Source organism: Lacerta agilis, chromosome 6 (assembly GCF_009819535.1).
Source record: "Lacerta agilis isolate rLacAgi1 chromosome 6, rLacAgi1.pri, whole genome shotgun sequence".
In the NCBI taxonomy this organism is placed as follows: domain Eukaryota; kingdom Metazoa; phylum Chordata; class Lepidosauria; order Squamata; family Lacertidae; genus Lacerta; species Lacerta agilis.
Genome location: NC_046317.1, coordinates 56537220 through 56550805, shown reverse-complemented (window position 1 = coordinate 56550805; position 13586 = coordinate 56537220). Strand labels below are relative to the sequence as shown.

The 13586-nt window shown below is 44.6% G+C and overlaps 1 protein-coding gene across 6 annotated transcripts in view; it reads right to left on the bottom strand.

Moving 5' to 3' along the window:
- Nucleotides 1-13586, bottom strand: part of IKBKE (inhibitor of nuclear factor kappa B kinase subunit epsilon) — a 35779-nt gene that overhangs the window by 9974 nt on the left and 12219 nt on the right. For 5 of the 6 annotated variants that reach the window (XM_033152867.1, XM_033152868.1, XM_033152871.1 and 2 more), the window contains 7 exons: nt 11714-11893; nt 10346-10542; nt 9904-9968; nt 8239-8330; nt 5717-5818; nt 2128-2203; nt 1547-1656 (listed from right to left, as the gene is read on the bottom strand). In XM_033152867.1, coding sequence (XP_033008758.1) covers nt 1547-1656; nt 2128-2203; nt 5717-5818; nt 8239-8330; nt 9904-9968; nt 10346-10542; nt 11714-11893 — 822 coding nt within the window. The remainder of the gene's footprint in view (nt 1-1546; nt 1657-2127; nt 2204-5716; nt 5819-8238; nt 8331-9903; nt 9969-10345; nt 10543-11713; nt 11894-13586) is intronic. The other variant, XM_033152869.1, reaches the window with a different exon arrangement.

Genomic DNA, 13586 nt, shown 5'->3' with positions numbered 1-13586 from the left:
CTGATAGGCCATATAATACTTCTCTAGCTGCCAATATGGCTGCATCACAACTTCAACAACTCATTTTGGGTAGTCTCAATTATGTACAGAGACTGCATGCTATCTACTAGTCAAGCTCACCTGTTCACAGGTATAGGAAGGTCTTCATTTCTAAACTTACATGCTGGTGAAGGTTTTCCTGCCAGGTTCAAACTGCTGCCTGAAGCATCCTAGGGCATCATTCCTTCCCTGGGTTGCATATATGCTCGATACCTTACCTTATCCATACTGCCCCTTACGTACAGATGAGTTATGATTCCACAACTCATTCTCATTGTAGCTGCTTTTTTCAGGCACTGCTCCATTCACTGAGAATGTGCTATTTACTGCTGGAGGATTATGCATATTCAGACCGAGGGATGTTTTTGGCCCTGGTCTCAAGACTATTATTACCCGAAGCTTGAACATAGGATCTCTTGAGACAGGTTTAAGGTATCAACGAAGACAGAGCCTGGCTGAGCTTCTCCAGACAGAAGAGGCAAAATAGGTTGCACTTGGAAACCTGCTGTTTGCTTCCCCAGTGGCTGGAGTTTAATCAAGGCTATGTTTACATTGTCACTTATTTTTATGGTGTGCTCATCATAGTCAGTGTCACAAAGCCATTTGCTGGCCAGCATTAATAATATGGCTTGGTAAGGAAGCTTAGAGACGTGACAGTCCACAAAGAGAACTAGTTCCTTGTGAATGCCAATAACCAAAGCCTATTATAAGCAATACCACCTGAACTGATTAGACTGGCATAGATGAGGTAAGAAAGACTATACAAGGGATACTGTTTTTATCTGCTGCTGACTGGTGGGTTTAGTTCTTTTTAAACATTGATACCGAACTAATGAACATCAGGATTGTTGTTCTAGTGTTCATTTTTGTTAACTACTTTGAATGCCTTTTTGGTTTTAAAGTGACATTTAATTATTTTAAATAAATAAAATGGAGTCTTTCCACTCCACGGGGAGAGTGTTATTGTTTTCATTTGCTATTATGTTACATATTTTTGTGTTTTTATATTATAAACCACCCCATGAGCCTCAGACGAGAAATTTGAAATGAACAAACAAACAAGTACTATTTTGGCTACTTGAAAACACATAGAACAGGTGATCCATCGACAAAAGCCTGGTTAGAAGAGGACCCTTCCTAAGAGGACATCTATTGTGGAGTTATCACAAAGGCCACAATATCTCATTCCCTAGGAAAAATATATTCCTCCTCTTGCAACCATTGGAATGGGGTTGTATCAGAGACATAAGCCCTTATTGGACCAGGCTCAGGAAATCACATGTAAGAAATCAACCTCTGTACTATATTTATAACGAATGCTTTGACATCACCAAAACCCTCTAAATTTTTAGGATATGGATATTTAAACAACCATTACTCTTATACTAAGTCTTGCAATTCAAGCTTATGTATGTCTACTCAGAATTAAGCCCCACTGTGCTCACCTAGACTTACTCCTGTGTAAGTGCCTTGCAGCCTTTAACACTGAAAATACTATTCTACCAACCTTCTGACTTCTTTTATTTGACTCCTTTTCTTTCCCACATCAGACAGGATGCATTGCACAACCGACTGGTGATCAGAGATGCTTTGGAAACATTTAGAAATTTCTTCAACCTGAGCCAGAAGGGAAGACCAGAAGGTTTCACTACAGAGCATCTATGATCTTGCATTGATATCCACCAAAAACTTACATTTCTTTCTTTCTTTCTTTCTTTCTTTCTTTCTTTCTTTCTTTCTCTCTCTCTCTCTCTCTCTCTCTCTCTCTCACACACACACACACACACACACTAGGCATATATTATGATAGATACTTATATAGAGTCATTAGGTACAATCCAACTTTATCAAAGTTCTCACAGCAACACTAAGCATGTATGTACATGTATATATGTATAACCATCAATCAAAAAGAAGACCACCCGCTCTATTCCCTTAACCCATTTGTGTTAATCAATCATTACACAGCTACTTCTTTTCCCAAGTAGCTCTGGCTCAGATCAGACCTTTTGCATACAAGAGAAATTGCCACACAGAACTCTCAGCTGTCTAAGTTGCTATTAACAGGTGGTCATGGGAATAACTCACAGCTTGAAGTCTTGTTTTCAGTTCTGCCAGGCCTTTAATCTGTGGAATCTCGCCAACCCCAGCAATAGTCTCGTACCTATTATGGTGAATAGGAAAAAAAAAAAAGAGGAACAGTTTCTGATCAATCTTCAGAGGGGCTTACCAATCTCCATTACTGCAAAGTAACCAAAACAGAAAAAATATTCAATTTACCCAAGAAATTTCCATAAATACAAAGAAAAACTGATGCAAAAAGTTTTCAAAATGGCATGGTGGGAGTGGGGAAGAGAAGTGTTGTTCGCCACCCACTGCATCACAGGAAACTCTCATGCAGTAACAGTCCACATACAGCAGCATTTAAAATGCAGTTATTTTCTTAGTTGGTGTCTGTGTGTGGTGGTGATGTAAAACCACATTTTCCCAGAAAGCAAAGGGGAAAGGAATTTGGAGCTATGTACAAGCTGCAGGGAAAGAAAAACCAAAGTTTAGGAATCTGAGATGGAGAGCAGAGGGGAGGGAGGGGAAACACAGGGTCAGAAGTGAGGCAAAGAGGCATCTGTATTTGGAAATGAGAAGACCCAGGGAATGAGGTGGGAAAGGATAGTTGCAACCCATGGAAGACAGGCCAAGGTGTCAACTGGAAAAGTGAAGGTTGTGCATTTATTGGGCCATTTCCTGGCAGATGTTGGCATTGGGTAATTATGGGCTTGCAAACATGTTCCTCCTCCTACATCGTTGCTTTTTAAAATTTTAATGAGCAGTCAGTTTCCTTTCCCCCACTTGCACAAAGCTGAAAATTGCAGTGCTGGTCTCTGACTTCATCCCTGTGGCTCCACTATTTTTGCTGTACTCTGTAATACAGAACATAAGAAATCTCAGCCAGACACAGCCACTATTCTAAGCTCCTACGAAACAGGGGACAAATGTTCAAAAGTGCAGTTGCCTCTGTTATTGCTGGTAACCCCCCAAGAAGAAGAGGCTGCTTATTGTGCCCTTTCACCCAAATTATATCCTCTTTCTTTGGCCTTAATTGTCTGTTAGCACAACCTGGCTGTAAACAGCAGTGAATCTTGATGCACTTAATAGGCACTAAGAGCTTCCTGCTGTGGAAAAATTTGATCTCCTAGCTCCTCCAGATGGTGATTTTCCACATTCCCAGTTCAGTAGTATATGGCACCAATGGGCAAATGGAAGGCATTCCAGAAAACAAAAACCCTAGATATCTTTTCCCCCAGGGCAGCTTCACAGTGAGGATGTGAGAAGGCAACCATTTAGATAGCAAGCCATACTTGATCCCAAACAAATTGTCTCAAGCTGAGTGCAGCTGGCTGCTAGGGAATCAGCACAAGCCCTCTGGATCTGGGGAAGTACCGGTACTGCTCCAAGTTCCCCAAGGCATCTGAACAAGCCTCTAGGCCAGGGGTCAGCAAACTTTTTCTGCAGGGGACCGGTCCACTGTCCCTCAGACCTTGTGGGGGGCCGGACTATATTTGGGGGGGGGGGAATGAACGAATTCCTATGCCCCCAAAATAACCCAGAGATGCATTTTAAATAAAAGGATATATTCTACTCATGTGAAAACACGCTGATTCCCGGACCGTCTGCGGGCTGCATTTAGAAGGTGATTGGGCCGCATCCAGCCCCCGGGCCTTAGTTTGGGGACCCCTGCTCTAGGCTGCTCTGTGAAGAAATCTATTCCCAAGGCTGCAAACATAAGAGCTGGTGAGGTGGAGAATGGAGCATTAATAGTGAGAGGATAGTTGACTTAGAACGATTCTGGTCTTCCGCTGCTGCCTTCTGTTGCTTTCCATTCAGACAGAGCTCAACTGCGAGGTGACAGAGCTGAAGCATACCTGGAAATAATCATCACTTGACTTGAGCTGTCCCTCCAGCCCAAGGGCAGCCAAGGTATTCCAGCACCCAACAGACCCAGTCAATGTGGCCAGTGATGGAAGGGCATTGGAAGGGCACCAACACGGGCATAGTCAGGATTTATTTTATGGGGGCAGGCTTTATGTTAGGGGGGCTCTGCTGGTCTTTGACCATATTAAAGTTTTACTTACTATGTTAGGGGGGGGCAGAACCAAGTTATCTGTAGCGCAGATGGTCAGTTAAGTATTTTTTATTTATTTACTTGATTGGGGAGGGGGGCTGCCCCCCCCCTGGCTAGGCCCATGGGCACCATCTTGATCACCTCTGCCCTAGCCAGTGGCTACAGTTTGTGCACTGAAGTAGTGAGGAAAAGTATTTTGCTGAGGAAGCGGACTAAAGGCCAAATCTATTCAGGTATGCTGTTTCTTCATGCTCTGAAACTCAAGTGAGAAAGAGTGGGTTGTATGTACTGGCAAGGCCCACCCGTTTTCATGCCACACCTTCCCCTGGTATACAGCCCCCCCCCCCGAGCCCCATGTGCTGAAGAGCAAACCTCTGCAGCAGGGAGCCTCCTGTGCTCATGGAGGCTTCTAATTCACAGGAGACTGAAAATTAACACAAAAATAGGATAGAACAGACATATGACTGAACACATGTGAAACACATGTGAATACAAAACATGCTGATCCATCCATTCTTTGCTGCCATCTGCTTCTATAAACAGCAACACACACAGGAGGAAGAGAAACCAGGCATCTGACCTTTCACCCAACCTAGGTGTCAGGGGCTTCTAGGCTCAAATTGCACTTCTTCGGGGTTTTCTTGTTTTGTTTTTTATGCGTTCATGATACGCCCACCCGCGTTATGTACCACGACCCGGAACGGATCACGTACGTAACCCGGGGTACCACTGTATTTTAAAGCTACTTTGTGCTTCATGGAATGCTCTTATTTGCCCACCAAGAACTTTTATTTATCTCTCTTTGTGAACACAGGAAAGCCAAATTATGCAGCAACCCTCAAAGAACATAGTTATGCTCACTTTCTGTCCAGATGTTGCAAACTGGCCCACCTAACAGTTTGTCCATTTACTGAAGCAAGGCATTTCCCCCTTTAAAAACGAACAAGGACTACTTTGCCAGAATACAAAGCAGCTTCCAACCTTCTGTCCTCAAGAGATATGTCTTTGATCATATATATGTATATGTATGCACACAAACATATTGTAGAATGGGAGGGAAGAAGGCTTTCTGCACCTTCCTCTTGGAAATGGAAAGCACACATACAAAACACACATGTGAAGCAGAAAGCCCACTGCACCCGTGACAAGAGATATATTGTCCATCTAATATTGGGAGAAGGCAGTTGCAATCCCAAAGCATTATTAACCCCATGATAATCCAAGCACTTCTCTGAACTTGGGCCTCAGACTCTGGAATCTTTCTGCAGGACAGAATACTCCTCTTATGCAACAAAGCAGGGCAGTTAAGTAACTTAAGACTCTGAATTTAATGGTCTTATAGGGCCACTCTCTATAGATGACAATGTGTTTTTCTTCACTAATTTCAAAATGCGGTGAGCCTGACTAGCTGAGTCTGAGCCAGCTCATTCAAATTTTGCTGAATAGGGCCCCATGCATCAGCTCCCAGGTTCTGTCCTGGGGGTACCACTGGTGTAATGCATGTTTGGTTCTAGGTTGGCTACAGTATCACAGTTACCACTGAAAAGCAACACTTACAGCAGCAGAACCTTCATCTCTTCTCGTTGCAAGCAACTGAGTGTTGCCATCACACCTTGCTTCTTCTCTAGAATCCGCAGACACTCCAATTTCAGGGTCTCACTGCAAAAAAAAATAGGCAACACCAGAATTTCTGGTTATATGGGCCTCAGGTCTCTTGCATAGACTTGCGTTTATGCTGTAAAAACACATATTTCACAATCTTCCACTTATTCCCTGTTTAAATGGAGACCTATCTTCTCTTGACAATTGAGAAGTGAACTGTCCACTCCCCACCCACAGCCCAAATGCCTGGATCCCCCACCCCCTGCTTTGCATAGTGAAGGGCAACTTTGGGAGAGATTCTGATCTGGAAAACAGTGCACAAAAGCAAGGATTGAACACTGCCTTTCCCTGCTGCTATTGCCTGCAAAACAAGAGTTCAATTATTGGTGGGGAATGGGAGAGCCAATCACAGATCTCTCTTGCAATATATAGCTCGGCCTCTGGCGATCTTTTTAAAGACAGCAGTCAGGAGTATGTGAGTCTAAGATACCACTGATTGATTTGACATCTACCCCGCTCCTCTATATTCTAGGACAGGGGTGTCTCAACTGATGATCTAAGGGCCGCCACACAATTTTGTCTTACAGCCAATTATTGGTTTCTTGTAAAGCTCAGAGGAATGCTAAAGTGTAGCAGTACCAAAACATATCCTCTACATGGGTGTAGGAAATGTGAGCTTGAAGAAGAAAGCAAGGACAAGGTACTTGTGTCCTTTCTGAGGCTGGTTCAAAGACAAAGGTGATGCCCTTCCACTCCTGCTGGAGTGGAAGGGCATCATATGTAACAGAATTATATTTCTGAGGAATTTCAGCTCAGTTCTAGTCCCATCCCCACTCCAGCCACTGCTGCTCTGGAGTATACACTGCATTGGAAGCAGCCTTGTTTAAGTTAGATAAATATATTATATAATGAGTGATTATAACTCTATGCCTCTTTATATAAACCCTTTCTTGTAATGGAACTTGAGGCCTTTTGTGCACAATGTGAGAAATGACTGTTCTAAGAATGCCTTGGAGTTTATTAGTTAACTGGATTATCCACAAAATGTATGGAGTAGCCAGGAACAGACATTGTTTCTGGTCTATAAACCAGCTAATGTTTCCTTCAGCTCAGCTGCTCCTTCCCACATTAGCCACATGATTGTCTCCATGTCTCGTTTTGACATTCTATATTCAGAAAATAATTCCTGACGTGTTGGAAAGTGTGACAATTCAAGCCACTGTATCCATTCATTCTGCACACACTCACCCCCAATACTGAATAGTTATATAGCTATAAGGTTTATCAACAGGCATGTATCCCCTGCCATAATCACCACCCTACTTTTCGTATTGTCTGCCTGTTTATTTCTGTAACATGAAGCAAATTCATGGTGCTCCACTGACTAGGCTGGAAACTGGTTATTTTGAAAAAAGGCAAACTTGCACAGAGGAATGAAAATGTTATCACATAACATTCATTATGCTAGAAACACTGAATCCATAAAACTCCTACTCAAAGTTTTCATCTGGATCTCTGCATATTGTTTTAATAAAGCACCAAGTGCTTCATTGTTGCCTTTTAAGTTTATAAAGTGGGTAAAAAGAAGCTCAAGTTACAAGAAAGGAAATTCCGACTAAACACCAGGAAGAACTTTCCGATGACAAGAGATATTTGACAATGGAACAAACTCCCTCAGAAGGCAGTGAATCTCCTTCCTCGGAGGCTTTTAAGCAGAGGTTGTATGGCCATCTGTCATGTATGATCTAGTTGAAATACCTGCATTGCAGGGGGTTTGACTAGATGACCCTCGGGGTCCTTTCCATCCCTATAATTCTATGATTCTGTGAATGAGGAGCACCAGTAAAAACCTGGGCGCTACATTGCTCATTGCTCTGTAGAAGGACCTTAACGCAAATGTTCAAAGTCACCAAGCAGGGAAGGATCAGGATTGCACTTCCCACCTTGCAGCCCATCTCTAGACCCCTTGTGAATTGAAGCTAACCTTTACACAGTTTGCAGTACCCAATGCTCAATGTGCACTCGTCTGTGCATGTGCAAGCCCGTAGGTCCAATACATGTAGAAAGCTCTATGCGTCTAGGCAGGAATAGCTGCCCCCAGGGACAAGGGCAAGAGGACAGGCCAGCACAGTCCTCATCACCTTCATGTGGCAAGTTTGAATGCCGAGCAAGAGAGACTTGAGTGGGAAAAGAAACAGGAAAAACAACAACAAGGGGACAGTCAGTGAAAACATGTCATTTGCCAGAGAACAATGGCCCAAATTAGGCAAGCAGTTGTGAACATTTGCGCACTCGCTATAATAGGCAATAGTGGTGTATGGCCTATGGGCAGCCACGTAAATGTGCATGCTGTAAGCTGTTTGGGAAAGCTGGAGGAAATTAGTGACCTGAACTGAAGCTCAAGGCACCTTCATCAGCTGTCAAAAAAGACCCTGCTGTATCGCTTGCAACACGCCAGCAGGAGACATTTTACTTACCTCACCCAATATAGGCCTCTGAGCATGAGCTCTTGACACTGCAGAAAGGACTGAGATATCCTCAACGTCAGGTGAGTTGCAGTCAGGACACCCTAAAGAATAAAGCAATGGTATATATGACTGCCTGGTATACCGCAGTGCTGCCACCTTGCAGAGTTCCCAGATATACACAGAGACATGATCCAGATCACACAGAGATGATGAGGAATTAATCACCCTTCACATAAAGATCCCAGGATGCGTCACAACATTAAAAAACCGTTTAAAACAACTTACTATCACAAAATTAAGGTGGGCCCTAAAAATACTCTAGAAAGTTACCACTTAGGGGGAGATGACGTAGATGACAAGAAACCAGGAGTTAGTGTGTGGCTGGGGAAGGAAGGAGAATGCCAAATAGGAAAGAGACTGGCCATTATAGGAAATTCCCTCCTTCTCCCTGCCTGAGGTCAAGAGTGGAGCAGTGCTGTGTGAGCATGGTGTCTGATACCGACATGGAGCAGAAGCAAGGATGAGGGAAGGGGGATTTCGTGAGCTGGAAATATTTATCCTTTAAAGCAAAGGAGGCTAACCTGTGCCTCTTTAGATATGGTTAGACTCCAGTTTCCATCATCATGGGAGGGGGATCTGGATCGTGCTCTTTCGAGTTTTAACATTCATTAACCCTTTTGCTACATAATGGATGGGTGTTACATTTCCACACACTTGCATTCCACAGCATTTTAATATTAATGTAAATATATGTTTTTGTTTAACGAAGCTGCCAAAGCAAAAACAACAACAACCCCGAAAACAAAACCATTTTCAGTGCAACAGCTCATCTGAGATATTTTGCTCCACTTTCATAACAGCAAAGAAATGACTTGTACAGTGAGATCAAGGCTTAAGAGCCACTGTCTGAAGCAGAGATATTTTTATAGTGCAAACCAGCTGTGGGGAGGAAGCATTCTGATGCACATGTTCCAAAGACAGTGAGGTTGGAGGGGGCATAAAGGAGTCTAGTTCAGATGGTTCCGAAAGGGCTGTGTATCAGTGGCTATCACTCAATGGAAGCTCCAAGTACAGATATATATCTGCTAAATGACACAGGTGAAGGTTGCAGCCTTCCTTGCCATCGAACTATCACTGTTGCAAACGATTTTATGAGCGACACTTTGGGCTTGATCCAGCAGGTTGTTTATCCTTTTAAGCTGCAGTCAGCCCCCGGAATCAAAATGGATGCAGCTGGATAAGCAGCTGGAATGGTTTGGGCAATGTTTTTCTCTCTCCTCCTTCCCATCACTTGAATCACCTGGGGCTTAGGCTGGAGTGCTTCATCTCTCTTTGACCACAGATTTAGATGACAGAAAAAGAGGGGTGTGCCGAATAATCTACTCCAGGCTTCCTCAACCTCGGCCCTCCAGGTGTTTTGAGACTAAAATTCCCGTCATCCCTGACCACTGGTCCTGCTAGCTAGGGATCATGGGAGTTGTAGGCCAAAAACATCTGGACGGCCGAGATTGAAGAAGCCTGATCTACTCCTTTTCCCATTCCTGGGTATCAGAGCACGTGGACCTGGATGCCAGCCATAAGCCTTCAATTCCTGTATTGCCTGGGTGAGAAACAGACAGGGAACAGCCCTTCCAAAGTGCCCCTAGTCTTCCCAAGCTTGAAAGCAAGGTATACCTTTGCTGTGCTGCAATCTGCAACGACATCAACTTTTGGGGGGAATTTTGGGAACTCCAAAGCAGCTGAAACACAAAAACAAAACAAAAAATCAAACCACAAGCTTTCCCCACATTCCATATCAAGGAAAAGACACGGCTGCATAGTGAATGTTCCATTAGGAAAGAAATGCTGTCGCTCTGCAGCTGTGGAGCTACACTGACATCTAGTGCCCAAAATATGCAATCCACAAATATGGCTATGTATGGGTGATTATGAACTCCAGTCAGCGACAGAGCTGGGAACTTCCTGGGTTCTATCTCTGTTCCATATAAACAGGAATATACTGCCAATTTTGTATGGAGTAAATGAGTATAGACCTAGCTATGAATGCAGAGTCATAGTAAGCAACTACTCAAGGCAGGCAAAGAGATAACGTGCATGCAAAACTACACAAACTCACGATCTCTGTATCTCAGCATTACTGGATCCTGAAGTTCTGTGCTCAGCATGATAAGAGGGCAGGTTTCAGTGGTTTTGGGGAAACGATGCGCTTGCAGGTTAGGCTCCAGATCAAAAGAGTAACCCTCAAAGAAATACTCCTGGTGATGGGGAGGTATATTTGTTTGCCTGAAGACATCTTCTAAAAATATGGGGGCTCTGAAGAACACAAAGCAGAGGGATAAAGGACCGTTGTTTTCATTTACAACCAACCAGCACCCCTTCTTTATCCAAGACAGGCAGTAGTACCCTCTCTAGAATTCCTTCCCCAGGAAAGCTCGCTAAGCCAGCTTTGTTCTCACATTCAAGAAATTATTCAAAATGTCCCGATTCTAGTATGTGCTGAGGTGAATGTGAATAGATGCTGTTCAAAACTGGGTTTAAAAAACCTGATGTAGGGAATGAAATGACACCCTATCCCCTGCCAAATATTGTCAAATAGGGACCACAGAGACTTACTTAAGGATCACACCTGACGCCCATACTAGTCTCCCAAGTCACCATGATTATTTTAACAGAAATGCAGGATAAAATGTTCAAAACAAAGACAAAAATAATAGTTACAGAACAACTCTTCCTCCCTGAACACTGACATTTCAAGAGAAAGTGCCTGCTGTTCTCTTCCGAACACCAGGCAAAGCAAAAACCCTTGATGGTAGTGGATGGCGATGGTGATAATAGTCATCATCATCATCATCATCAATAAAATGATATTTTATTAGACCCACTTAAATTGATGCAGGATCATTCAGGCTTTGTGCTTTAACCTATTTCGTATATTCTACAGTAGATTACTATTCTGCTAGATGACTACTCTCCCTAAGGCAACCATCATAACATTAGTCACCCAGGTGAACATGACTATGACCCACCTACTGCTTCCTGGAAGTGAAGTCAGCAAAGTTTTGTGCCATGCAGAATTAAAAGGTTCTCTGTCAATAGTCAATTCATTAAAAAATAGGCAGTTGAATATTCTGATCTTGTCAGAAACTAGGAGGAAACAGCAATTTAAGAGTCACCCTATTTTTTTATACAGCAATTCCAAAACACCCAGGGCCTGTGAGATAAGAGCAAGGCACATTAGCTATTTATTTAACCAAATACTTTATCTCCAATATTCAAAAGCCCAGAACTCATCTTTCCACCTCTAGAATGCAGAGTGCTGCCACAACAGCAACCCTCAGTTCTGGGTATTGTTATTTATATGCAACTTAAGCTTTCTCAACTATTTTATAGCTCATTTTCCAACCTGTAGTAAAACTCTGGCCTGAGCATTAGATTAGGGCACTTGGATTCTACTCCCTTCTCCGCCCAAGGCAACAATCCTTACGTGTTGTAGGAGTGGATGTAGATCTTGTGCATGGTAGCTTGCGACAAAGAAAAGACGTGGATTATCTTTCTATGCAAGATGTCATTGGTTTCAGCAAAAAACTGATCAAAGCCCCAGCACTCCTCTTGATTAGCCTCTAGGATGCTTGCAAGGATGGGGACGAGCTGCTTCTTCAGCCCACTGTAAGGAGTAGAGGAGAAAACCCAGATGTTACTGCTGACCCCAATTTTCCAAGCAGTGAGAAGTTCTTCCAGTGTGAATCAGTTTCCTTTGGGATAAGGGCACAGGACCCTTCTGGCATTTAGTAATATTTGTGTTTATTTACAAAGATTCAGGTTGAGCATAGGTAGAGAGATTCACAGCATTAATACCACAATAGTTATTTTCCCTCATCAGATTTCTACGAAGGGCCCCTTGCATCTTAAAGATGCTTCCAGAGCTCCAGTTGGTTTTCTGAGCTGCAGCCTGCCTCTTGCCCGAGTCACACGCTTTCTTCTTCCTGAAACCACTCAAGAAGCTTCCTTTGCTCCCTCATTCAAACCAGCCTGATGAGGAAAAATAAGCCCCCTTCCCTAAAGAGTCTCTTTGTCTTCTAGAAAAGCAGTGAGAGCAGAGGGATGCTGTAACCCAGAGCATCTGGTGAGGTGGCCAGAGCAGCCAGTCTTGCAGAGACAATCTAGTGCTACCCACTGCACCCCCACAATGGCTGTCTGTCAAAGTGCTGGCATGAAAAGAGGGTGTTGTTATTAAGTCTGCCTGATCAGATTGCTCTTAACTAATGTGGCCAGATACTGCAAAAACAGAAGGCCCAGCTTCTGTTTTAATAGTATCCCTGCCCGATGGGATATGTTTCCAATGGAAAAAGCCCCAAACAAAAACCCATTCACATTCAATTACCGGTACTGAAGAGATGTGATGCAATCCTCAAGAGGAAGAGGAAGAAGAAGAAAGCAAGTTCCATACTCTCAACCAACATACTACCCACAGTCATACATAGTGGACACAACTGAGTAGGGGGATGCTGGTTTAAGCGGAATCCACGTGATCCTTGCAACTCTAAGGGATCTGCAGTTGTTCAAATGTTACTGGTAAGGAATAGACGCCAACCAAGGGCATGTAGCAACCAACCACGCCTATGCAGGCCCGTCTTAGAGGGATCGGCCGCCCTGGCGCGGTGATCCCTCGGCGCCCCCAGCCTGCCGCCTCTCCGCCCGCCTCCCTCCCGCGCTGGCCGCCCCTCGGGAGGGGGGGTGGGCGAGCGGGGGATGAGGGGCGTGGTGTTGGAGCGGGCGGACGGGCGCTCGCGCACCGGCGGGCGGGCTGCAAGCCGGCCGCCCTCGCCTCCCAGAGCCCCAGCTGGAGTGCTGGAAGGTCGCGCAAAGCCCCGCGCCGCTCCAGCTGGGGCTCCGGGAGGTGAGGGCGGGTGGCTTACAGCCCGCCCGCCCGCCCGCCGGTGCGCGAGTGCCCGCCTGCCCGTGAGGGCGGGGGCGAGTTGGGGAGGGGGAGCCCGGTATGCCGGCAGGCTCGCGGGGGCGCCCGGTGCCCTGGTGCGCCGTGCCACTGGCCTCTATGGATGAGACGGCTCTGCGCCTATGCCTGCCTCTGGTATGGAGTAAGGGAATAGAGAGAAATGTTTATTCATCTCTCATAGGCATCCAAACTTGGGGTCACCCAATGAAATTGGCAATGGATTCAGGACAGACAAAGGGAAGTAACCTTTTCCAACTAAAAGGTTGGTTGCCCAGGCTTACGTTTTTCATGCTCACTCTCCACCCCATTTCCTTTTGCATTGTGTCTTTTAAATTGTAAGCCTTTTGGCAAGGACTGTCTTTTCACTGATATGTGTAAGCTACCTGGGAGCCTTTTACAGTCG